We start from the raw sequence: 27,795 nt of genomic DNA, 5'->3' as shown, positions 1-27,795 counted from the left end.
TCTAGGTGGATTGATAAAGCAGGCACATTAGCTTGCGAGTTAATACATAAATAACTCAAAGTAGTATAATTTATAAGATTATATACATAATAAAAATACATATACTATATATTGATTTATACATACACACACACATATTTATATTTATAGGTATACAAATTATTAAAAAATAAAAATATATACTATAATATCAAATAAATATAAAATAATGTAAAAATATAAATATAACGTATTAAATAATTATATAAAATCAAGAGCATGAAAAAGAGATTGAATATTTATTTTTACAGGGACACTACTGAAAATTTGATTGACTTAGATCACCAGCCCACTCAAAAACTCAGCTGACTTATCTAATCGGATCAGTTGAATTCAAGTAATTTGAAAGACGATCCAATACGGAATCTTACCAATCTAGTCTGGATCCAGCGATTCTTGACTCCGATCACCAAATTATCGAACGATACCTTTAACCACCTCCTATAATCTATGATAAACCATCAATGAAAAACCATTATGCCTCGAAGCCCCTTTTTTGGGGGGTCCAGCACAAGGAGAAAATTTCTTGAAACGCCTGGCTAGAAGATGCCGATTATGTCTGATTTTACTGGATATCATGGAGGATGAATCCTTCTACTGGATATGAGAACATAAAAATAAGCAACTGAGGCAACTGACAAGAAACAGAACAGAATCTTATATACTTCATTCTTCATGTCAGATCACGATATTAGATCTCTTGGGCAGAGTCATACAATTTGTCTGATAACTTGAAATGTAAATACTTCCTATTGAATAAGCGGACTTCAATCCAAGAGAAGAATAAAAATGTCAAATCACATGGAAGGCCTACTCTAATACAATTGTAACTTGAATGACAGTTCTACTCTCACGCTTTGATTAGGTTAAGGCCTAATCAGACTTTTGGATTCACCACACCCCATAATGTCCCTAGGCAGCTCCCCAACCCTGTCCACTCCCTCTTGAAACACCACCCCCATGCCTAAGAACAAATGTGCCTCAATGTGACAATGGAAAAACCACACTCCAGGGTTATTGGCTTAGAACCTCTGGGCCGTCCATCCATAGGGGTGCAGTGCCACCGTGTTCTTCATAATCGGGTCGACCTGATAACTGCTTGGACTGGTTGCTGGATCGAATCTCCCCAACCCATACCCCATCACCCAGAAGTCATGCCCATGCAGGTGCCATGGATGTGTTTCGCTGGTGTTAGCATGCAATGTGTTTGCATTCTGCAAGATCACATCCACCATTGAATTGAACTGTAATGTATAAATTGAAGAGCTTGTTGTCGCATTCAGCTTCTTTGGTATGCTATATATGTCGTAATTCCTGTAATCATAAGTCTCTGGTGGTGCAGGTTGATTGAAGACATTGGTCAAGTTCTCCTTGATTGCAACTAGGTAGGGTGTATGTGGTAGATCAAGCGACACGTTGTTAAGAGACCACCTTTCATGGCCATTGACAGTATTCTGAGTGTTTAATAAGATGATGAGGTGGTCGGAAGTGTTTGGTGGAGGCTGAGTATAATTTGGATGCGCTCGGGTGGTGATGCTCTGATTGAATCTGTACATGGTGTCGTTCCAAAGCGGTCCGGTGGGTGGAACAGTCGGAGGGAGACTTTCGGGCTGGTTTTGGTTGTAATTGAGGATGGCAGTGCCGGTGGGAGTCGCCGGTTCCCGGCTAACAACATTTACAGCAATCCAGTAGTTGCGGGATTGGTCTTGATCGGTCTTCAGAATTACAGAATAGGTCTCACCTGAGTAGATGTTGAGGTTCTTCACGACAAAGGGATTCACATAATGGCCATCAGCTTCAACAACAGTCATATTATGCCCCTGGAGTGATCACACTTGTATTAGCAATAATTTTTAGTATACAATGTTGCTACTCTTCTTATACATATTAGCATTCTACTATTAATGAGTTTTAAGATATCGGCCTTGTATTAGCTATTTTTACATCAGAAATATTAACAAAACAAAGCTCAAATCCTACACTATATAACAACTAGCATATGCTCATCAAAATGTTATTACAATCAAATGAGTTGCAAAAAGGGATATATGCCCATGTTATTACAATCATAGGGAGGTAATTTTCCATAGCATTCGGCATTTATAATTCTTTAATTCTTCTATTTTCTTATATGAAATAATGTTGTGACAACCATATTTAGAGTTTTTACGTTTGTTTGTAGTATGTATATTACGAAGATATTTGAACCTTTATTAATACATAGAAATCAAAATAATATAATGGAGAATGTTACCTTCATTTCTTTTTTTTAAAAAAAAAAGAGAAAAGGTTACCTCTACTTCGATATTTCGGAGAGAGATGTGATGCTCCCAATGCGAAGTAGGTAGGTCTTGCCGGGATGGACCGTCACCACCGACGAGGAGCACTCGGTGTTGGTTTCATTGCAGACCCCAGCTGCTGCCAGGGAACAATTGTATTTGCCCCTCCCATTGATCAAAAGAGACTGCAATATTAAGAAGGAATACTTAGTTAAACCTCGGTAAAGTATCACTTGCAATGCTGTTTGACTCGTTTCGACAAAAATTCTCACAATCTAAAAAAAAAGAATGTAAAAGTCAAGTCATGAGTTTTGAAAATTCTACCGTTGCTTGATACAAACATCTATAGTTCTTCAACTTGCACAACAAAGAAACTTGACAAAAACAAAAAATCACTGTTTTGATCGAGTTTTACTCTAGAAACTAAAATTTAATTTTCTCGTACCCAGTTTTCCTTAGGGCATACTAAAGTTTTGTCATACCATTCCTTTTTTTTTTTTTGAGACCAAAATACCTGCGGCTCCCCAATCCAATTGATAGGCAACGAATTTAAGCCAGTGGCCTGTTCATAAGTGCTATTGTGCTACCAATCAGAGAGGAGGAGGCTTTGGTCTTCATCATAGGTAAACGGCTCATTCACTCCATCAGGGACTGCCACTCGGATGAGACCGTAGAGCCCCGCTGACCTTTGCATCCCATAGTGTGAATGGTAGAGGTAGGTCCCTGCCTGTGAAAAAAAAAAAAGAAAAAAAGATTGATGAGTTAGGTCTAATAGCCATCTAATTAATATTTATCTTGAGTAGTGTTCTTGTTAAATCTTCTTGAAACTTACTCTATCAACGGTAAAGTTGTAAGTGAAAGTCTCCCCAGGTTGGATTGGACACTGTGTCAGCCCATCAGTTCCATCAAACCAAGGAGTGCCAATCTACAAGATGGTAATTACTTCCATAGTAAGTACAAATTAAATCCGGCTGTGCATAAAATTCAATCATGAAATGAAGTCAAAATGCAAGTAGGGTGGGGCATGCATGGGAAAAGATTTTTTTAGGCTGCTAAATTTTGAACAAACCATGATAGAACAATTGCCACATGCTCCATTAGGACTCTAGCAGTCCATGAAGAAGAAACATAAAGGGATAAAAGGAACCAAAAATGTTATATGTCCATCACTTGGACCGGAACATTGTTTAGGGTTGCCGGCCAAAAATCGACGTTATACTTCTTAGAAGGCAGTCTTTTTGATGGAGGAGGTCCTAAGTGTCAAGGCAGATTAGAGATTGACAGTTATACTTTCTTAGAAGATATTAAACTTCTGGTATTTCTCCTTCGCTCCTCCAACCAAAAGCTACAAAGAGAGCTAGATCATAAAAGAGGGTCACACTACGAAAGATACTGACATCAATTAATAGATAAAGAGATGAACTTAATATAAGACATTGGTCCTGCATTTAGGTATGGGTTGGATGTAAATTTACATCTATCAAGCGCAACATAAACTCAAATGTTCACTTGTAAATTCTGGTACCTGCCGAATCCCATGCCAATGGATAGCTAAGTTCTCGGTGAGCAACCCATTGATAACCTCAACAATGACGTTGTCTCCCTGCTGGGCATCGATTGTTGGGCCTGGCGTCTCTCCATTGATGGTAACTGCGAGCTTTTGGTAGCAATCCGGGGACTTGAACTGGTATGAGACCTCCCATCTGTGGCGGACTTCCTTAGCTTGGACTGAGTCAGCGGTGGCACATATGAAGAGAGCCAGGAGGAGCAGTTTGGCTACAAAGCCAAAGCAAGTGGAGAGCAATCCCATCCTCGCACAAAATTTTCTCCGAGGAGCCTCTGCAATCTTTCTAATCCTAGGAGTTGGTGGCTTGGCAAGAGTCTCAAGGCTTAGCACTTTGAATTGAAGATTACAGCGTAAGAAACTTCGGCTTTATAGGGATTTGGATTGTCCATCTTGACCCAACAATGACAAGTCTGAATTGGCGACTTTCATTTGTTATAAGTTTCATTCTTCTTTTCCCCAGACAGAGAAAAAAAAACGTGTTTGTGAAAGCCTCATCAGGTTTTTAACGAGCAGTCTATCGATCAGTTGGATTTTAGAACTCCCATGTGCTGCATGGAAGGGCAAGAAGACAAACTGTGTAGGATTATTTAGCTGTTACGATCAAGCCCGTCTTCATGGAAGTCAATAGTTGGATATATAATTCATGCGATAAACCTCTCGTCCCTACAATTACGTGCATGTATTGCTTATAAATAAACGGGTTGCATGGTGTCCTACGTATCTTACAATGTTTATGTCTGGTTATTCCCCGCATTAACAAAAGAGATTATTTTCTTGAGAAGATCAGCAAGTTTATCTTTTCATCGTAAAGTGCAATGTGCAATGTGCAATATCACGATCGGGGATTGGTAAATTGGTATGACGATTTGATGCCAAATATATAGTTCATTTTATATCCCTCAAAAAATAATGCCATGTGTTTATATAAAGATAATCATCCTTTTGTTTTGAAGAAATACAGTGGGAGATGCCACCACCAGGATTCAAAATTGATATCTCTCATTTGGATAGGGATGCCAATCAGCAAATCTTATGAAATTATCATTTATTACCAACTACTCTCTTTTAGAATATAAAATACTGCTACCATCTTTGATTTTCTAATAGAAGTTGTGCTTGATGTTTACAATACAATTTGTGGAAGTCTGTGTATTTGAAATCCAGAGTCTGATTAAGCTATGGAGTAAGCATCTATTCATCAGTCTTGCAGTTACTTTAGATGCTTGTTGGGGTTAACGCACAACCATGGATGTTTATTAGCAACCTCCCTCACATTTGGATTTTGGAAACTCGGAGTATATGGGGCGATTGGAATGTGAGAAGGCTGTCAAAGAGACACAAGGGAGTACACAACCAGCCTTAGCTCAGCTAAGCATCCATCTTGGATTCAAACTCCCTGGGGTGGTGTCTCCATTGTACTTCTCAAGAAATTAAACAGACAGAGATCAGTCCACTGCTAGCAAGATTGCAAGTAAAATAAGAGATTTGTTTATGTCCAGATCTTAGGAAGACATAATGAAAATCAATCTATAGCACTAGTCTAATGTGCTATTCCGATCTGTGTTTTGTTAAGCTTGATTTTAACGCGCCCTTCTCCATCAAATCTGTAGGCATTGGTTCAGGCTCGACGTTGCCTTTTTTGATTTTTGTTTTAGATTGCTTTAAAACTATATAACAAAGGAAGCTTTACAAAATCACTCTTGAAAATAGAAGATATTTCTTTCTTCTAATAGGAATATGGTGGTAATATATCATTAGGGTTCAAGTTTTGGACCTCTCTAAATATAAGTCCTCGAAAGAAGGGTGCCAACTATCTTCCATATCGTGATATGAATAATGCTGCTTCTTTTTTTTCCTTTTTGTTTTGAAGACCTCTGATGGTTCCACTATCGATAAATTATATGTTTGATGTTTAAGATGGCATAAGGGAAGCACTAACTTTTGTACAACAATGCAAATTGTGCAATTCCATTCTCAAAAGATTTAAATTTTGAAATTTTTATTTCATTTTCCGGACTATAATTTAGAGCTGCAAACGATAAATCATATCATTTAATGCACCGATGCACTTGGCTACCTAAGAAAACAAAGCAACCCTTATCTCATCAAGAAAAACGTGCTAAGAAATAGTCTTCCATATAACAATGTGAATTATTTGGCAAAAAGGGTAGCCTAGATTTGCACACTTGCATCTATCTTCTATTGCGAAAAAATTTCATGTCCAAACCTAGAGTTTTGAAAATCGCATAAGAACGTGAATCATGCTTGGACAATCTTCCCTTATTTTAAATATTGCTTGCACGACTTTTGAAAGATTCTCTTTGTCCTCAAGGTATTGATGAACGCAAAAATATATGGTCTCGGGTAGTCTTCTGTAGCATTACCATCACTGAAACGGGAAAAAGATGAAAAAAGACTGAAAAGATGAAAAATATATGGTTCGACATAGCGTTTGAAGCTCCCAGTCCATAATTTTCTAGAAAAAACAAGCTTCCAATGTGTAAGTTGTCTTTCGAATTAAACATGCTAGATTGGGAAGAAGGTGACGTAGGATATTGGAGTGTTAATGTGCATGAAAAGGAACCCATACGTGCGTGCTATATATGTATCATATCCCACTCCTACTAGGGGCATGGATGTGGTTTGAAATTCTTATGGTTGGCTAGCATGTACAATTGGGTAGATGCATGAGCTGCTGCGTCCATAAACACACCAACTTGGTTTGGGCATGCATGTGTTAAGTTGGCTTGAGGCTAGAGAATTAAGCTACCTAGTTCCTTGTAACATAGACCAAGATTGAAAATATAATCTCTTATTTGATGCTCCTAGAAAATAATCAATTATATTACCTGATCTTACATGGTTTAATATAGAATAATAATTACACAATTATACAGTATAGTCTGCCGACGTGCTCTAAATTTATTACTCGAAATTGCATGTGATATGGTTGCACCTTCTACGATGAATAATTTTAGAAAATATGCAAAGCTTATTGAATGGACAAAGTATACAAAGTTTTTTTTTAATTATTTTCAATAGTAAAGTTTTGAAAAAATTCAAAAGAATAAAGCAAAGTATTTATATTTTCATGTTCTACCAGGGAAAAGAATTTGTTATTGAAATGTCACTGCCTAGCCTTTTTTTAATGATGAGATTTATTTTCTACAAATATAATAAATGGTAATAGTATAGCAACTACAAAACATGTTTTAGTGCTTCAGAGGATTCTAATCAATTAAAGGACATAAAATTCGATGTGCAGTTCAATAGTAATTTGAAGAATATTTTGGTATAAAATTCTAAAAGTTAGTCCAACTAATCCATATTTAGAAAATTGAAGTAAATAAGAGCTCCATCACGTCCAACCTGCCACTTTGGTCCAACTTAGGTGACTATGATTAAATATAATAATTAGTTTTGATTATGACTATTGCAATGCCTGAATAAATTATTGCTAAAATTAAATAATTATGATAAATTATGGTACAATTTTTTTTCAATTTTTTGAGAATAATTTTCCTTTATTGAAAATAACTTCAGATTACGTAACTCAAACTTTCATTTCCTTTTAGCAGAACGTTCGCATATCGGTGGCATTGGGAAAAGAGGAGAAAAAGATGAAAAAGCTGAGAGAGAGAGAGAGAGAGAGAGAGAGAGAGAGAGAGGGTACTGCCTCCTCAACTAAGCCTGTAACAAAGAGGATAGGAACATTAAAAGGCACATCTAAATCCGATCCATGAAAACGAAATCCCAATCATTTATGTATGTATGTATATGTCAATATAAAAAATCAAATAACGATTATTGCGTAGCCATTAGTTCATCATAATAATTATTTAATATTTTCAGTTATTCATCTAAATGGATTTTTTTTTAACTCAATTATTTATACTACCTGATAAAAATATTTTTCTTATAAGAACAAAAAAGATCAAGAAAATACTATTGTTAATTTTCACTTTTAACCCTTTCTTTTTGTTGTGATCCACTTGACTGGAATTTTTATAGGCACGGCCCGATCAAGACGGTAAAAGTCAACAGAAGACCCCAATTAAATATATGTTGATCTTAATATTTTATAATCTGAAGCGCCTAGAAAGAAGTTTCTTTATTTTTTTTTGAAGAAAACAAAAAAAAGTTAGAGGGTTGAAGTTCGCAAGCATGGATACGGGCGTACCGGAACAAAATCTTTGGAAGGCTCAAACTAAAATAAAAAAATAACAATAACAACGGCAACAACAATAACAATAACAATGACACCACCAAAAATATTGTTGACCAAAAATCACGTATCTATGTACATGAATATATGGAGTAAAATATTCTTATCATCTTCTCAACCAAACAAAATAGAATCAATTAGCCTAATATAAACCCAGCATCGAGCACTAATAGGCGTCTTTGTTACCATGATAGAGCTCAAAACATGTGAAGGTCTAACGTAGCAAATTGATAGATCTGAGCACTTGCTTAGATGGTATTTTTCCTTGCCACCTGGGTAAGTGAATGGGATCTTTCATTCCCACTGGAGTAAAAGATGGATATGGACCCTCCTACTTGGTACCCAGCATCCTTCTACTAGCAAATGTGGCCACTAATGAAAGAATATGTATATAATTAGTAAGAAGTATTTCCATTTCCTTAAAAAGATTCGTACAAAGATAAGAAGAACTAGAGAGAGAGAGAGAGAGAGAGAGAGAGAGAGAGAGAGAGAGAGAGAGAGAGAGAACTATCATGTTTGATGCAAGCAAATTAAGTGATAATTTTAAGGCATCATTCTTAATTTAGAGTAAGAAAAAGCTCTTTCTCAAGATTTAATTGACAAAAGAAATTAAATATTTGGGCTAATCTGGAGTTCTAGAAAGATATCTCGTAAATTAGAATTGTAGAGAATACTTATCAAATTTGTGATAACAAGCTGACAAGTTTTTGAAATTGATTGTGTTATAAAATTATATGCTAGGAGAAATAAAAATTACATTTTAAAAAAGTTTCGCATTTATATCAGTATTTTTGGAGAAACATATAACATGCTAATGTTCTTAACATAAGTATATTGTTCATAATCAAAATAATTTTTAAATAGAAATTATTAAAATATATTAATCTAATGGATTTTTGTTATTTTGTAAATATTAACAAAAAGAAGATTTTATGACAAAGTACAATGTTCTGTTACTAAAATATATGTTATCCTTTTACTCTTCGAGGTTATCTAGGTTTATTATTGTTAGTGGCATGATTTTTGCTAGCACTGACACATGCCATAGATAGTTACGGCTAATTATTCGAACAAATTCAATTACACTTTTAGCCTGGCATGACTTTTGGTTTCTTTTTCTGAAAAATAGAGACAAAAACCAAAAATGGAGACATGGGATCTGTTGTGGAGTCGATTGTTTTTAGCAAAGGAGCAGTGTTTGCAGATAAGTAGCTTGATCCAATCTCTTTTGGGTGAGGTCTGAAAAAAAAAAGGATGGAAATTGATTAAACCTTGATCCAGTGGTTTAGATGGGTCAGGATGGATGTTACTGGTCATTGGCTTAGGGTCCCATTTAGTTCTAGTGAGATTGGTGGTCATTTTGTTGCTTAGTTGTCCTCCATAACACTTAATTAGATGAGCAGTTCAGGTTGAAATGGATTAGGTCAGGCAGGATACTTCAATTTGATGGGTTTGGATCTTGGGAGGTAGCCTATGACTAGGTTTGGATTTAAGAGTTTTAACCCAAGTCAGTTTTAAGTATAATAAGTTAAGCATGTAATGATAATGTCCTTAATCTGACATTGCTATTAGTAACAAAGAATTCAATGCTAATGCTAGAGAGATGCTTTGTTCTACTTAACACACTCAATGATGCTCCCCAAGTTGGGCCTAGTTATGTCCTAAGCATAGGATTTTGTTTGTAATAACTTTTTTTATTTGGCAAATGTAATGCGTATAACAAAATTTAGCATTAAGAGAGTCATGGAAATTTGGAGCATCCTGGATGTACCCCTGCAGAGTTTGGTTTATATGGTAGAATAGATGTTAGGGCCACAAATAGAAGACTGCAAGAGGACCACAATAACACAAATACATCAGCATTTGGACCATTTAAAGTGTGAAAACTCTCAGGAGTCCATCAGTGCAAATTGAGAACCATGGCAATTGATGCTCACATCACTTTCTTTCAACCCTTGACAGCTTAACTCCCAAAAATATTTGCAACGGTATTATACAAGATGTAATCAATAAATGCAGTTTTACTTCAAAGATTTCCCATACCCAGCGGGCTTTGTGCCGACATCGATCATTGGTTGCAAGAAATTAACTACAAACTGCAGGTAAATGGGTGCCTGATTTAGATGTCCAAACTTAGGAGAACCAAACAAAAGCCACATGAAACCAAATAAGAACAATCGATATCCAATAGCCTATCTTTATATTCGACAAATGCGACAAGATCTCAATAAACTGCATGAGATAAGAATGTATAATGAGAACAGACCAGATCTGCTTTCTTTGATGGAATCCACCATCCGACGACAAAAGATGGACCATGTGGCATTGGTAATGGTATCATATAAAAGATTGTCCTCTCCATGTAAATTACATTCTATGGGACAAGGCAGCATTCTGTACATGTTAGCTCTCATCATAGTAAGTTTTAGTGTGTGTTCTGACATGTCCTATTCTCTTCTTCAGAAAACCTTGAGACAAGAAAAGGGCTTGGCATGAAATGAAAGATCAGTAATTAGTAATTAGGACGACTTCTTTTATTCGTTACATAGTTTGTGCTCATGCAACTGAAAGTAGCCTTAGGACCTTGTCTTGTTCCAATGGAGTTTATTCAGCTTACTTGAAAGAAGAGGAATAGATTTAGAACAAAAATGATGAAATGTAAGTCTGAAATTTTGGTCCAATAGTTTTACTTATGTTGAGGGGAGCAAGCTAGAAAAAGGTGCTTGCTAGCGATTTTTTTGGACTTGATGCTCGGGAGTCACGATGATATTATTGAGGAACGCCATTATGGGAACATTTTTGCTTCCCATTTTGGGATTTTAGTGCGAAAAATATTTTAATGGCGAAACGAAGCTAGATTAATGACTTCATTGAGGATTATTCCAGGTCTTGCATGAACCAAATGGGGCCTAAAGTTCATTTCTCTAAATTCAATATTGTATAGTGTTAGAAAAATGTAATTAAAAAATAATGATGCTGCAAACTTCTTTTTATCTTTGTGGAATTAAATGGGATATCGCTCACTAAGCAACAATAATCTCTATCATCTACTCAAGCAAGTAACAAGCAAAATAATCAAGCAATCTATAAATAAAAGGCAACACAATTTTTTTAATGTAAAAAATTCTTTGATGTAAAGAAAAAAACTACGGAACCTAGTCCAGCTAAAAACTTTCACTATTTAAAATAATGAGATTATAAATAGACCCTCTCTAGTTTCACAAATATTAATAAGATTTAATTTTGACTTCCACAACAAGAACATTCATTACCAACAAGATGGATTTCAACAATAAATATCAAAATAGAGAATAGATCTCATCAAATATTGATGCTTGAAATAATCAATAGAGAAGACTTTTAAAAGATCCAAATTGTTCGATCTGTAGCTCTCAATGTCGTGAGTAACATATTGAAATTTTAGCTAAATTTGAATAAAATCAACCATTCGATCATCCAACAAAGTAGTGCATTTTTTTTTCTCTTTTTCTTCTTTGATTTGTTCTTGTATTCTTTTCTGTTTCCCACAGTCCACGTTACTCGATTTTCCATGGTTGCTATACTACCTAGCCAAGCTATTTTGCAAAACAAAAACACTATCATATTATCTTATCTTTTTTTTTAATTTTTAAATAAGGTGCGTCCTATATGAGGAGAGACCACATCAACAAATCTCCCCCTCCCGACTTATGTGAGGGGTTCCACCAAGCTCATTTTTTCTCTACAAGCAATAACTTTTTCCATAGGCAAGAGCTTAGTCATAATATTTGACCCATTATCATCAGTATGAATTTTTCTAAGATACAGTAACTTCATCTCCAAAGCATTCCGAACCCAATAATATCTGACATCAATATGCTTGGATCTTGAATAAAATGTTAGATTCTTTGAGAGATGGATGACACTTTTACTGTCACAATAAAACATATATTCTCTTGTTCTAGGCCCAACTCTTGCAAAAAAAATTTCGTCCACAAAAGTTCATTTATAAGCTTTTGTAGCTGCAATATGTACAGCCTCTATAGTGGACAAAACAACATATTTTTGCAACTTAAATTGCCATGACATTGCTCCTTCTAAAAAAGTCATCAAGTATCCTGATATGGACTTTCTAGAATCTATATCACCAGCCATGTCTGCTTATGTATACCCATCCAACACAAGTTTACTATTACTAAAATATAAATAGACTCTAGAAGTGCCTCTAAGATACCTTACTTGAAGATCCATTTAATAGTTGCCCAATGCTCCTTACCAGGATTAGAAAGAAACGGACTTACAACACCAACTACATGTGCAATATCCGGCCTTGTGCGAACCATGGTGTACATCAAATTGCCAACTGCGGATGCATAAGGAATCTTCTTCATTTCTTCTTTATCTTTCTGACTGCTAAGACACTGCTTGGAACTTAACTTGAAGTGACTTGAAAGTGGAGAGCAAACTAGTTTGGACTTACTCATATTAAACATTTTTAACACCTTTTCGATATATCTCTCTTGAGATAACCAAAGCTTTCTATCCTTCCTACCACGAGTAATTCTCATGCCAAAGATTTGTTGAGTCGACCCTGAGTCCTTCGTGGCAAAAAACTTGCTTAATTCTCTTTTCAAGCTTTCAATCTTCCTAGCATCATTGCCAGCAATCAACATGTCATCCATATAAAGTAAGAAAATAATAAAATCTCTACAAGAGAATCTCTTCATTAGCACATAATGATCAGAAACGGTTTTACCATACCCATAGTCCATCATAAATGAATCAAACTTTTTATACCACTACTGAGGTGCCTGCTTAAGCTCATATATACTCTTCTTTAATTTGCACATGAGATACTCTTTGCCTTTAATTATGAACCCTTCTAGCTGCTCCATTTAAATTTTCTCCTTTAAGTCACCATGGAGGAAGACAATTTTCACATTAAGTTGTTGAATCTCGAAATTCATGCTTGCAAATAAACCAAGAATAACTTAGATTGAAGACATCTTGGCCATAAGTGAAAAAATTTCTTCAAAGTCAATACCATTATTCTGACCAATACCTTTATAACTAATAGTGCCTTGTACCTTGGTTGTGAGCTCTTCTTTTTAGTTTCAACTTGAATACTCATTTATTCTTGAGTGCTCTGTTACCCTTAAGTAGTTCCATCAACTCAAATGTGCGGTTCTCATGCAAGAATTTTATCTTCCTATACATATTCTCTATTGTCATCATTCATCATGATTGGAGGCACTAGACCCAGATCAAGAACTGTTTAGACTTGCCATCAAGCTTGGATCTCTCATCTTTAGGAATGTGAATAAATACTCTACAACCAAACACCCTCAAGTGACCATATTACACATTTTTTCCAATCCACACTCTTTCTGGTACATCACTTTTAAGAAGAACTGAAGAAGAAAAGTTGATCAAATCAACTGCAGTTCTCATTGCTTCACCCCAAAAGGATTTAGACAATTTAGCATTAGAGAGCATACATTGAATTCTTTTACAAATAGTATAGTTCATTCTCTAGCAACTTCATTATGTTGAGGTATTTTAGAAACGGTTTCTCAAACCTAATGTCATGATCTCGATAATATTTCTCAAATAGACCTTTTTATTCACCACTATTATCTGCTCAAATACACTTCAGTTGTCTTCCAATTTCTTTTTCAACACTAGCATGAAAATGCTTGAATACATCGAGCACCTAGTCTTTAAATTTTAAAGCAAAGGCCCATACTTTTTTTGAATGATCATCAATAAAAATAGCAAAATATAAAGCACCACCAAGAGTTCTAGCATCTATAGTGCAAACATCAGTGTGAATTAAATCTAAAATATGTGATCTTCTATATGGAGGAGATTTATAAAATGCAACTCTATGTTATTTGCTAGCTAAATAATGAGTGCAAATATTTAGGAGCGTACTTTTTACAGAAAGGAGTTTATTTTTGGTCAGAATGTTTAGTCCCTTCTCACTCATGTATCCAAGCCACTTATGTCATAATTTAATAGAGGAGTCTTCAACTGCAAAGTGTAATTTATTTTTTTACTCTTGTTTCCACTAGAGAACCTTTGGTAAACTTGCATGTTTCTTCACCGAAGTAGTTGTGGTAACCTTCATCATCAAGTGCTCTAGTAGAGATCAAGTGGAGGCGGATATCTGAAATATATCACATTTTTAGCAATAGTTGACACCCAATGCCGGTTTTCAAGCAATTATCTCTCATGCCTACAATTTTAGTTGATCCATCATTTCTATTATAACATTGCCAAAATCATCACTAGTGCAGGATGTGAAGAAGTCCCACCGAGAAGTAACATTAAAAGAGGCACCTGAGTCAACTCAAGTACAATCTTGGCATGTAAAGTTTACACAAGCATTATCACAAATACTAACGACATCACCATCAGATACAACTATTAGTGTATCTTTTTATTCCTTCTTTTCTTCACCTCTCTCCCTTGATTGCTCTCTTTTAAATTTTCTACACTCTCTTTTTATATGCCTTGGCTTGCCACAATGAAAATATTTGATCTCTTTTCTGAATTTGGACCTTCCCTTTTACTTATCATAATTGTTAGAATTTTGCAAGATTCTAGGTTTACTCCTTCTTCATTTTTCTGTAACTAATGCCTCTAATAGTATAGTCACACTATGTTCTCTTCTTCTGGTCTCCTTATTAAGCATACTATCTTTTACCATTCTTAATATTACCACATTATTAGGAGCTGAATTACTAAGTAATACAATCAGAGTTTTTCAACTATCAGGCAAGGAGCTGAGCAATAACAATGTTTGCAACTCATCATCTAGATCATTTTTATAGTAGTTAGCTGATTTACTATATCCTGAAACCTACTAAAATGCTTGTCAATTGAACTTCCCTCCTTATGCTTCATATTCACAAGCTTTTTGATCATGAATGCCTTATTCTGTGCAGTCTTCTACTCATAAAGACTCTAATTTCTTCCATAAACTATGATCATTAGTCTCCATGACAACATGATGAAAAATACTATCATTTATCCACTGTCTGATTAATCCAACTGTCTTTATATTCATTTTCTTCCATACTTGCTGAGTTTTGTCGCTTGGTTTGGTGTTATCTCCTTCAATGGGATCATACAAATCTTTTTAAAATAGTAAATCTTTCATTTGGAGCTTCCAAATTAAATAATTTGAATATGTGAGTTTAACCATACTGCCACCTGAATGCTTTTCCATTTAATCAACACAAGAAAATTCAGCCACTAACAATCTTGCTTTAATTCCACCTTATTGGAAAAATGCAATCAAGAAATAATAATGTTGCAATTTTGTTTTCATTTTTTGTGTAATTAAATAAGATATCACTCACCAAGCAACAATAATCTCTACCATCTATTCAACCAATTAACAAACAAAATAATCAAGCAATTCACAAACAACAGACAACACAATTTTTTAACGTGAAAAATTATTGGATGTAAAGAGAAAAATCATGAGACCTGTCCGGCCAAACATCAATAAGATTTAATTTTGGCTTTCACAACAAGGACATTCATCACCAATAAAAGCAGATTTCAATAATAAACAATAAAAAATAGAGAATAGATTTTACTAAGTGTTGATGCTTGAAATAATCAATAGAGAAAGATTTTCACAGATTCAAATCGTTCAATTTATATCTCTCAATATCGGAAACAATATACTGAAATTTCAACTAAATCTAAATAAAATCAACTATCCGATTATCTTTTTCTTTCTCTTTTTCTTCTCTGTTTTATTCTCTATTTTCTTTTCTGTTTCCTACCGTTCCCGTTACTTGGTTTTCTATGTTACTATACTACCAAGCCAAGCTTTTATCTTTTTCTAAAATTTTTAAATGAGGTGGGTCCCACGTCAAGGAGATACCACACCAACATATGGGGCACGCATTAGCCACAAGTTGGAAGATAGATAAAAAGTTGAAATGTAATCAACAGGGAAAGTCCAAATTATAAATTCCACCCTTCTAAAGCTTTAGAGGTTTTATTTTTTTCCCCTAGAATATGCTGCGAGGACGGGCATGCAGAGGGCACTATGAGATGAGATGGCCACCCATGCATGTAAGGTGGGGGGTGGGGTTGACAATAAAGGATGCAGAAGAGCTTCACATGGGCGCAGACTGTTAAAGCTAGCGGTTAGTATGAGAGTTGGCAGAGCACCAAAGCCAGCATTTTGTCAGGCAGTACTGCACAACTGGCAGTTGTCTTCTAACTTGGGTGAATGATTGGGCTGGCATGCATGCATGGACCTTCCAATTCCTGAGCTGGCCCCATCAATGCCGAAGGTAAAAAAAAAAAGCTTCCAAAGCACATCACCCATGATCTTTTTTGCCAGTACTGCATTACTATTTTGAAGAATGGTAAGCTCATCAAATATCCACACTCAATAAACACTTTGATTTGAGTCATAAGTTGGACCCACACTCAAAAACAAAGCCAAGGGATTGGACATTTGTCCCCTAGCAGGTTGAAGCTCAAGTATTAGCCAGTTTTCATCAAGATTACAAAATTCTAACCCACATCAGCAAGTAAAAAAGAGCATTATATATATATATATATATATGAATCCTTGTTCTGTGTGGTGATAATTAAGCATGAGACCATATATAGACCATCAGTTTTTGTCGTGCAATGCCTCAAGATTCTTATGACTGTTCCTTGCAGAGAAGCTCAAGATCACTGATCGTCCTGATCTCCTATCTACGAGGTATGAAGCTCCTGGAAAACTAGAATATCAGGCTGAGATGGCCTGCTGGAAGGACGACTGTCATAGTTGTAGTGCTTAATCTGTTGGAATGCATGGCTTGAAAGAAAATCGATGCATTTTCTAGGTGCAAACTCTGTTGATTCACTCTCATAAATAGTATATCATGTTCTTAATTTCCAACTGGACTTAACTTTTTGCTTCGAGAAAACTTGAAACCTCTTTAAGCTCACTTTGACCGTCTTAATATCATGACTTAGTTCTTATACTTTCAGATAGCCTTGCCTAAGTGTTTTCTTTTAAGTAAATAAATTTGAACTGGGCCTTGCCCAGTTCTTTTTTCTTGAAAAGAAAAAAAAAATAAAAGTCCTTTTTACCCAAGGATTAGAATCATCTTTTAATGTAAAAAAATTATTATAACATTCGAAAATATAAAATTCTAAGAACTTCACAAAGTATTGATGACATTGGTATCCTTGTCTAGCTGTAATAGGTAGACTTGATCAAGTCACAATGGTTGTCATTAGTTTCATAATACCAGCCGGACAAAGGGAAGTCATAAATAGGCTATGATCGACTGAATAAATTTTCGCTCAACTGGTTGCTTAAATAATCGTAACTATCATTAAGGTATCATAGAAGGAATTCTTCCCCCTTCCATGGAATACTCTAACAAGGCAGCTCTGTCAGTCTCTTGGCCCCTGCCCAATGGTCTAATTTTGGTTGTGGGGTTTGCATGCGTGTATGTGATTTGACATTGTTGGCCACAATTTGTTAGAGTGGTTCGCTGATCCAATCAGAAAAGAAGAAAAACTTTTTTAACCCACTCAACTTGAATCTCTCAAAAGATAAGTAGAAGAAGATACAAAAATTTTGAAAGCATATAGTCTATTTTAAGTCCCATTTTCTTTCATTAATAATTAAAAAAATAAGGTACATAGTCTATTTATAGTGATAAAGTCTGCTCTTGGGCTTGATCTTTAGGGGAACCAGCCCCTAAAGAGCGAGGCGTCGCATTGTAAATTTTGAAAAAATGTTCGATTAAAGAAAAAAAAGATCATTTCAATCGAACATTGTATTACAAAGTTATGGTCTCCAAAAGTTTGTCCTGCGATTTGGCTTTCCGATATGATGGATCTTACTCCTATATATACCTCATCCAACCCTACTCATAGTGACCAAAGTAGTTTACATCGATCTGAAGATCAACCTGAATCATTCACTATAATTTGGCATGCTCATACATGATTTAATGTGGTTAACATATAATTGAGCCACATCACTCGGTTTAGCTAGTATTGTTCAGCCTATAATATGTATACTCCGGAAGCTCATAAGATGACAAATTAATAGCAAAAATAAGTTCAGTCTAGTGGTCACATCTATAATTCCTCTCTCTTTTTTCTCCTAAAAGAATACAATAATATAACATGTCACCACCTGGATCAAAATGAAGAGAGCGTTCCAACTGCCAACCAACTAGACGAAGTCTTGTTTGTTATGTCCATATAGCACCTTACCTCCAGCCAAAGATGCACCAACTTTTCTTGACAAAACCAATTATTTGTGACCTCATCCTAACTATTATCATGCTGCATGTATTAGGTTTTCTATATAGTAAATCTTTCAATATCGGGTTCACAGATGTGCTGGCCTAAGCTCTAATTAGCTCTAATCCTACCATAGCGCAAGAGGCATACAGCCGCACTGCAGTTATCATGACTAAAAGTATGTTTGATTCGTGACTGGAATTGGAATGGGTTGGAAAGAAAATCGGAATAGTCAAATCTCCTGACATATTTGGTTTATGGCTGAAATCGAAATCGGAATCAGAATAAAATTTAAATACTATAGAATAATAAGGATTGGTTTTTACGGGATTATGGCATTTCTATTTTTTTCTACAATCAGATTAGAAATAGAACTCCTCCCAACCAAATGGCTAGAATGAGTGTTACTCATTCCCATTCTCGTTTCAGAGTCCGACTCCCTCCAAGCAAATATGTCTTAGTATATAATAAAAATGTCTTTCAAAGATAACAAAAAATTAAAATATGAACTACTTTTTAATATGAGACCCATGACTAATTCCTATTGTATTGAACTGCATAAAAGAAAGACTTAATCTACACTAACTATCCCAACATAAAGGTTAAGTATCTCAAATGAATTGCCCACAACTATTAGCTCAGTAGATTGGCAACTGTTCCCTGGAGGACTTTCAGAGGGGTTCCATGATTCAAATACCAAGTATTGCTAAAAAGAGAAAAATCTCAAGTCAATGGAACTGATAAGCTGTTTATCTACTTCGTGACTCAATACATTTATCTTCTTGACCCTTTGAGATCTAAGATTGGTGAGATTCAAGCATTAAGCCTATGCGACCATTAGGTTAATCCTCTCGATCATTACGATTAAGATAATTACATCATCAACTCATAGGATGCGGACATAATTAGCCAGCTCTATAGGCTCACGGCTGCCGCATGTGACGCCTTTTTGTTGAGGGAGGCAGTGAGACGAGGGGGGAGCCCAGCCTCTGCTCCCCTTTTGCCCTGCTGCCGTAATAAATTTTAAACCGTAGATCTTTTCTTTTGGGCACTGGAAGTCTATGGTGGACTAAGGACACTGCTGTCCCTCTGGGTGACGTATGGTTGACACCACCGCCGACGTCGTGGCTGCCATGCGCTGCGCGAGCCCACGGTACGTACGTCAGCGGGGCCCTGTCACCCGGCCTCCAACAAAAATCATTTGGAACGGGCATCCTAAAATATCATAAAACTTCTATTTTACTATTTTTTTAGCATCTATTTTTAAAAAAATAAAAATTAAATAGGAACAAGACATAGAGTCTGTTAATTTCGTAATTAAAAAAATTAAAAAAAATTATATGCACAAAAAAAAAAACGATTCACAAAGAAGGACCGTCTGTATTCTTTCTTTCCCAGTAAGTCTCTTCATCGATCATTTTTCTTATCAAGTCGTCCCTCTCATCTATGAAGTCTTTCTGTTGAGACTCTCCAAATCCTTCTCTCTCTTTTGTAGGATCTTTGCACCTAAGAATTCATAGAATCTAAGTAACGGTATATGTATCTTATGTTATATAAAATTAGAAAACTATATACTAGTAGTGACGAACACTATTTTTTGAAAACTATGTATCGACTTATCTAAAGGTTTGTTTCAGAAATTATGTATCGATTTATCTGAAAATATGTATTGATTATTTTTGGATGTATATCAAATTAGAAGCTTGTATCAGAAAGTTGATGAATGTATATTACTTGGCCATGTAGTATATACTAACGAACATGATGTTCTGAAACTATATCACAATTTGCTTTGATGTGTGTATTGGGTTGTTAGATGACTAAATTGTTAAGTATGTATCATCTGGTCATCTATTATATACTAATCAATACTATTTTTTAGAAACTATGTATCAATTTATCTAAATATCTATATTGACTTGGTAAATGATTAATTTGTTTGATATGTGTTATCTGGTCATGTAGTACCAGTAAAAAGCATATTTTGGAAACAAGGAAGAAAAAAGATGCCACATGCGTCTTTTTTATTAAAAAAATTAACCACAAAACTAACGACTTTGTTAGTACAAAAAGTTTCTGACTTTTTGCTTTCTTTTTTGAAATGAGCACTAACAAAAACATGACAAAATAGAAAAGCGGCCTTATATTTTTTTCTCTATGCCCCCACCATGCCCCTCTAGCTCAGCTTAGCTGTCAGCTTCATTAATTAATTAGTTGTCTCTAAGTAACTCTGGATTATATCTTATCTCAAATGACAAATAATATGGTTTTAGTCTTACGATGGAGCAGTGGCTTATATTTTTCAAGAAAAAGAAAAAGAAATCACTCAATAAATAAAACACTTTTGAGTTCATCATTTCTCTACATGGTATTCAGAATTCAAGGGATTGGTTGGCTAGGATTCGGCAAGGGATACTTACAGGCAGCACATCACGGAGAGCTGTAGGCAGCTCCATCTCACCCTTCCATAGGTGGTCTCCCAAATCGTTAGCAACAAAAGATGCTACCCAATGTGCCGCCTCATTGGCCTTTCTAAACACGTACTTCGTCTAAAGCACCAATCCGTTATGAACCATGATCCAGATATCCCTCAAGAGCGAGCAGTAATCGCCGACCCCTTCCGAAATCTGCAAGATCCACCCAATCACCGTCGCCGAGTCACCCTTCAGGAGGATGTCTCTCTCTTGCAAGGCACGCCGAACACAACACAAGCCAGACCAGGCCGCTAGCTCTGCCCCTAGCACCGATATATCAGACAAATGGCAACCCCCAGATGCAATCACCCTGGAGTCGGAGCCCCTGACCACGAAGCCTGCCCCGCCCCACCTACCGCCCTGCAAGACGCATCCGTCGAAGTTGACTTTGAGAAAACTTAGGGATGGATGCTCCTAGGTAACAAATACACTAACTGGGGCGCTCACCGAGCAAATGTGGAGCTCCATATGTCTCAAGCTATCAAAGATCTATCCGATCGGATCGCATGAGTAGCCTCCATCGCCAGCAGCCGTTCTCTCTCCACCACTACGCCGGGTGGGGAAAATGAGCGTCTTCAGGCATTCCTTGGGTTGACCAACTGGTAAGGCTTAATTAGCATGTCAGAAAACGATCTTTTTCTTTGAAAATGTAAACTACTACTAAATTAGTTCTGGCTTGTGCAAGATGTTTGTGCCTGCAGCTTTTTCAATTTCCTTGTGGTGGTTGGCAAGATAGATTTTGCTTCGGTAATCCAAAGAACCTTTGAGTCCATGTACCACAAGCTTTTTCCTGCTAGTTTGATCTGAGCATGGATGGCGTTGATTTACCCACCGGCACCCGATTTTACCTAATTATATGCATGGCTGATACGGTAAATACTTCGAACTTCAGAAACATTTAGAATCAAATATAATGGCAAATGCAGTAATTATTCTCTGATGCCCTACGTTGGCCCCGGAGGTGCAGCCGGCGGCGATAACGGCATGCTGGAGAGAGGAGAGGAGGAGGAGGAAGAGAGCAGCATCGAGGTCGCAAGCGAGATTCGAGGAGGGGGAAGAGGGCGACATTGGGGTTGCAGATGAGATAGGAGGAGGAGGATGTCGAGAGAGGGCGCAGCGTCAGGGTTTTAGGTGAGATCCGAGGAAGAGGAAGAGAGTGGCGAGGGTGTAGGAGGTGGGAAGCCACGATAGCAATGTCGGAGAGAGAGGGGAAGAGGGAGCTGCAGTGTTGTCGTGATGCCCTGCGCTCCACCCTCAGTCTCTCCTTTTGCCACCTCCTCCTCCTCCTCCTCCTCTACCACACCACCACCGTCCCTACCTCGGCCTCCATCCTGATCCCCATCACTATTTACAGCTGCTTCAACTTCAACAACACCGCTGCTCCACCTCCGCAAGTACAACAATGGCACATGCCACCATCATCACCATGGACAATCCTTCCCTCTTCGCCATGCTCACCATGGTCAAGGGCACCGGCACCTCCACTCACTATCTCCCTCCGAGAAGACCCTCCTCTCGCCCACCTTGTACTCCACTCCCTCCTCCCCTCCCCCTCGGGCGTCGCCACCGCCTACGCCTCCGTGGAAAAATAATAAAAAAGGAGGCTGGAAAGAGAAAGGGCTAGCCAACTTTCTTCTGACTTGTTTCAGCCAAGTCCGAATAGAAAATAAACAAAATATCTTTCTCTTTTCAAGACATGATAAAAGAAGTGAGAAGGCTGATTATCCGTAGCTATCCTGCTGCATGCCAACCCGTTAACAAGAAAATATCCTAAATATTCTAATTTATTGGACAATTCAGATATCTTCTAATTTTGTATGAAATATTTTTAAAAAATACCGTAGCAAAACTCTGGAAATATTTATACAGTCATTAGAACCAACCATGGCAGGAAAGTATAGCGACAATGATTGATTTAGTGTAGCAAAATTGAAACTAATAAAGAGGTCACTACAACATTGGCAAAAGGTGCGGTGTTGTAGCAAGCAACAAATTAATTGCATATACTTAGGGATGACATAGCACACTTAAAACATAAATGATCCACCTGAAGAGCTCATCCTATATGTAAAAGATCATTTGATGTGAGGTTTCAACGCCCTAGGCAAGAAGCCCACTATTTCTTCGTGTGTGGCATGATCGTTTAATTAATTACAAAACAACACCCTGTTTTTTTACCAGTGAGATGCGTGTTTAAAAGAGATTATATACGCACGGTAGTTAGAAGGAGCCACGTTAAAATTTTGTTCTCTAATGTACCTCCCAAACGGGGCTTTTTTATAAAATTACATTTGTTTTTTTTTTTTGGTTACAAAACAAGGTGGATAGTGATCATTCCAAGTTTTTTCTAGAAAAAGATATCATTCTAAACTTTCACTGATTAGTAATGCATATGGCCATAACCATTTGAAACATATGTCCAAATTTTGCCAGCACATCATTGTAGTTCACAGCATCTAATTGTCTCTAAGCCAATAGACTATTGGTTAACAAACATATCTGCTACTGCCGGTCTTCAGACTGCTGATATGGATCGTCTCAATCGATCTGCAAGATAGCAACAAGTTAGAGAACTCACTAGAGTTGGCTCTGATTGAGCCCTCGATATTTAAGTCAGAGAGGGAGTGTTTTATATGGAAAAGAGAAGAAATTTTATGATCATTTGGAAATCAAAGACTTCTAGTTGTCTTACCCTTAACATGATGGCTTTGGACGTATAAATAGCCACAATGCCTGATTAACGGTTTGGTGTCGTGAGATAAGTGCTTAGAGAAGTGTAGTAACCATTCATGATTGCATCTTAAGCATCTTAAGATACACAATAACTATCTAGGATCATGTCGCAGCCATGCGGCACATAATATAACCATTCAGGCTCATTACTATGATATTTAAACTCTCGATGCGATAAAAGACGGGTGATTCCGAAGGGAGCACTAACGTTGCTAGCTATTCGAGATGAAAAGACTCAAATCAATTCGAGATGGTTGCTGAGATGGATGCTTGTTTAACTGAACTGTGAGACTTTATCCAATACGTCGGGTGGCATCCAACTTCAGAGATCAGTTGCTTCTGATCTATTCGACTTGATCAGAGTCGACTTGGCCAAATTATATTAAGAGGTTGCCATGCCATCCACAATTTGGATGAATCTGGTTGCACCGCAACATCAAGCCCATTTTCTGCCCCATCAATATCAATTACATTAAAATCAATGCTTCAAATCTAGTTTACCCATCAAAAAGCAGAAAACCATTCATTTTAGATCCATCTACCATTCCTTGCATCTATTTGTAGTTCTTTTATTTCAATATATGTGTAAATACCGTTTGCCCACAGGAATTTGATCTATCTATCGCTTGACGGTGCTCCTTTCATTATTTTGAAGGAAAAAATATATTATCATGGTTTACATTTTCATATTCATACAAACTAAACTCCTTAATGACCTATACTGGTAGAGGAATGCTTTGGTAAAAATAAAGTAAAAGATACTACAACAGAACAGAAGGCAAAAGAAAAGCCATGCGAAAATAAAATTTGACAAAAAAAATTAGAATACATATATATGAACGGCCGGATGTATACAAGGAGAAAACGGACAGAGGAGTTGATCCCAGTCGGAGATCCAAAATGGTTCCGGATTTTCTCGTGGAAATGATAAGAATGGCACCGTTTACAAAGAGGTCTTTATGGAGCAGAGGAGGTACAGTGAGTTTGGCAGGCTGCCCAGTTCTTTGGTGACCGAATCTCTCCCACTGTTTACCGCAGTTATTGCACTGGCCTTCAACTGAATCTTAACCCTTTTTACCACCCCCGCTTGACCATCGCTCTCTCTCTCTCTCTCCGAAGTTTTAACCAGCTTTCCTCTTCTGAATTCTGGTCTTCATATATCATAAATATTAGCCCCTTATAATTGCTTCCGCTCTAGTTATAGTATATAGAGCCGCTGGTCCACCACATCCATCTGATCCTGATTATAAAGTGCTGGTTTTTATCTCAATCAAATTTACTTCTGTGGTACATAATTATTTCAAGGATATAGTTGTTATAAGTTATTGTTGGCAACAAACTTTATGTGCAGATCTCATTTTTTTAAAAAAAACCAGCACTACATCGAAACCTTAATCATAAATCCATATCTTTATATCTCTTTTCCTCTCTCTCTGTGTGTGTGTATATATATATAGACAGAGAGAGGTAGATAGATGAATGGATAGATGATCAAACAGAATATACGTTAACAAACCTTAATTCTAATTCAGATCCAGATCCACAAAAAAACATATGTATCTCGGGGCAATACCAATTCATAGATGTGAAGTCCAGATCAGAAATGGATTGGAACTGAATTCCTAGTGATTACCCTGTTGCTCGGCTTCCCTGGCCCTTCTTTTTCTCTGTTTTCAGCCAATTTTGACCGTTAGAGCGCAATTTGTTTGGTAAAACGCGAAGGGCAGTTTGGTCATTTGATGCCACTCGTCCGACCAAGCCGAGCCGACGGCTAACCCGAGGCTTGGAGCCGGATTAAACCAATGCCTGGAGTTCTGCGCCTGCCTTCGTTAGACCTGTCATTAAGAAAGCATGATATGGTTCTAGTGTTTCTGCGGAGCAATATAACTTAAACCACCTAACAAATCAGAAAATATGAGAGCAAACGGCGCTTGACTTTTGGAAGTCAATAATGAACCCTGACAGCATCCCTTATATTATGAAAGCAGGACAACGTATCCTGGTTTCAAAGTAGGGTGGCCACAGTACATATTGAAGAAGGGCAGCATCCTGCCCTCCCTACTGCCCTCCCATTGCTGGCTTCTACTCCTCCCTCCTTCCTTCACAACTACTTCTCTATCTCTTTGTCCATCCCTCCTACATCCATGAGGACTGCAGGCATGCTGTGCCGGTCGCATGCCTCCACGGCGGTGTGCATTCCCGGCGATCCCCGGTCGATGATTGTGTCGAGGAGGGCCGACCGGACGCTCGTCGAGCACTCGAGGCTCGTCGACTTGAAGTACTCTCGCCTCATGGATTCCCGGAGGTTTATGCCGCGAGAGGAAGGGCGGTCAGTCACCCTTCCAATGGTTCTGAAGAAAGAGAGAGCGCCACCCAAGCCTACCAATGTCTCCTCCTCACCTCCTCCCTCCAGTGGCCATGTCTTTCAAGTAATTAAGCCAGATCTTTACCACTTGCTAACTCTACTTTCTATGAATCATGGCCTTGCAATTAAACCCTTGCAAGGCTGAGACGCAGAAATAGAATTCTACATTTAAGAGTATTGATCAGTTCTACACATGGTCATTAACATATGAATCAAGTGCTTGTTGTTTGCGATCAGCATATATAGAGCAAATAATGTTACAAAACCAAAGTGTTGAAAAAAAAGGGTCTGTAAGACAGTGCTGTTTTCCTCTTTGGTATTCTTCGATAATTCTGTTTCTGAGATCACAAAGTTTCCCAGACTCGGCTTGCATTCAGGTGACAGCAAAGTTACTAATCCGTCATAAATTTTGTTAATGCGGAATGCTACCTGTCGATGTACAGAGGCTAGTGTTATTATGCCACTGTAAGACAATCATATAAACTACTTTGAAACTGTAAGTATGACATCCAGAAGAACATGGAGTTAGAGCAAAAGGTTCGATGAAGCACAGAATCTGTAACAGCATCCAAGATATAATGGTACTACTCTACTGTGTTTAGTGGTGGAATTGCAGTGGGCCACTTTATATTTTGGAACGTACCTTATCATCCATAAATTCCAACCTATTCTTTTGTCTTCATCCGCTGCAAATGTTCGATCATTTTTTATTTTCTTTCTTCACTCCTTTTTTGTTTGGCAGGTGGTGGTTATGAGAGTTTCCATCCATTGTCAAGGATGCGCAGGAAAAGTAAGAAAGCACATCTCCAAAATGGAAGGTAATTATATATTCCATATAAAATTTTCATATAGCTTCAAATGATAGCAGAGGTTTCTCAATTTCGAGTTATGATATCTAACGTTCTCTTATGAAAATAACTACAATGGCAGGTGTCACTTCCTTTAGCATAGATCTGGAGTCCAAGAGGGTGACTGTGATGGGCCATGTGTCCCCAGTGGGAGTCCTTGAGAGCATCTCAAAGGTGAAGAGGGCTGAGTTCTGGCCTTGCTAAATCCAACCAGCTAGGTGTTCTTCTGGTAGTCACAAGAGCTTGTGTTTCTTTAGGCATGTGATCATGGTATTGTTATGGACTGCTGTATGTCATGGAATATCTTTTTCTATAATGTCTTGATGGGTGACAAAGATCTTTGGCCTATGGTCTATTCCTGTTCACTACTATGTCAATGTATGGCTATGCACTCCTTGTGACCGGTTTAATTTATATATGTATGTGAATCTTAATTTTGTTAAGAGTCAACCAGACCAAATTCTTCTTTGTACAGCTCTTATAAATGGTTGTTCATAGTTCTTGGTAAGATTCAGCATTGTTAGGTATTTAATTTGGCAGTACAATCCCAGCTACCTCTAATCAGATAGCCGCCGTTTTACTCTCCAGTTAGGTGGCGAGATTGGCGTCGTGAAAATGGTTCTTTTGCAAACAATTATTTGAATGCTGTCCCTCAGAGGACCACCTCATAGTTGGTGGTTCAGGGACCACCTAATAAGTTTCTCCTGTAGGCAGCCATTGTTATGAAAAAAGTAGCATTGATATTGTGCACTTGATCTAACTGGTGTTAATATCTTCAAGGAGATGCCAAGTTTGGAGAGAGTTAGATGAGGAGGGCCCTCCTCCATCAACAGCCAGTCTACTTTTAAGGTTATAATCTTGTTTAAACCCTACAATCAACATATAGCAAGGCTTCTTTCCATACAATAAACATATAGAAGGACATAATTAGCTGAAGTTTGTTGTTAGGATGGGACTTGGGAGGTTAATTTAGTGGCTAATCATGGTTTGTTGGAG

General features: G+C 37.1%; 2 protein-coding genes and 1 pseudogene across 2 annotated transcripts; 1 reads left to right on the top strand and 2 right to left on the bottom strand.

The window, feature by feature from the left end:
• Positions 1–746: 746 nt before the first annotated feature.
• Positions 747–1,968, bottom strand: LOC148702995 (L-ascorbate oxidase pseudogene; annotated as a pseudogene).
• A 933-nt stretch (positions 1,969–2,901) lies between these two features.
• Positions 2,902–4,128, bottom strand: LOC103721065 (L-ascorbate oxidase-like). Its single transcript, XM_039117196.2, has 3 exons — positions 3,844–4,128; positions 3,151–3,243; positions 2,902–3,045 (listed from the first exon to the last, which is right to left on the bottom strand). Exons 1-3 carry the CDS (start codon positions 4,126–4,128, stop codon positions 2,902–2,904), a joined length of 522 nt encoding a protein of 173 aa, XP_038973124.2.
• Positions 4,129–25,629: 21,501 nt separating this feature from the next.
• On the top strand, positions 25,630–27,267 carry LOC103721057 (heavy metal-associated isoprenylated plant protein 6-like). The gene is made up of 3 exons (XM_008811091.5): positions 25,630–26,015; positions 26,694–26,769; positions 26,882–27,267. Exons 1-3 carry the CDS (start codon positions 25,731–25,733, stop codon positions 27,001–27,003), a joined length of 483 nt encoding a protein of 160 aa, XP_008809313.3. The 5' UTR covers positions 25,630–25,730; the 3' UTR covers positions 27,004–27,267.
• Positions 27,268–27,795: the final 528 nt, after the last annotated feature.

Source organism: Phoenix dactylifera, chromosome 7 (genome assembly GCF_051530095.1).
Source record: "Phoenix dactylifera cultivar Ajwa chromosome 7, Ajwa_hap1_PhDact_Kaust_v1.1, whole genome shotgun sequence".
Lineage (NCBI taxonomy): Eukaryota > Viridiplantae > Streptophyta > Magnoliopsida > Arecales > Arecaceae > Phoenix > Phoenix dactylifera.
The sequence above is the reverse complement of the archived record's forward strand: the minus strand, read 5'-3'. Positions and strand labels throughout refer to the sequence as shown.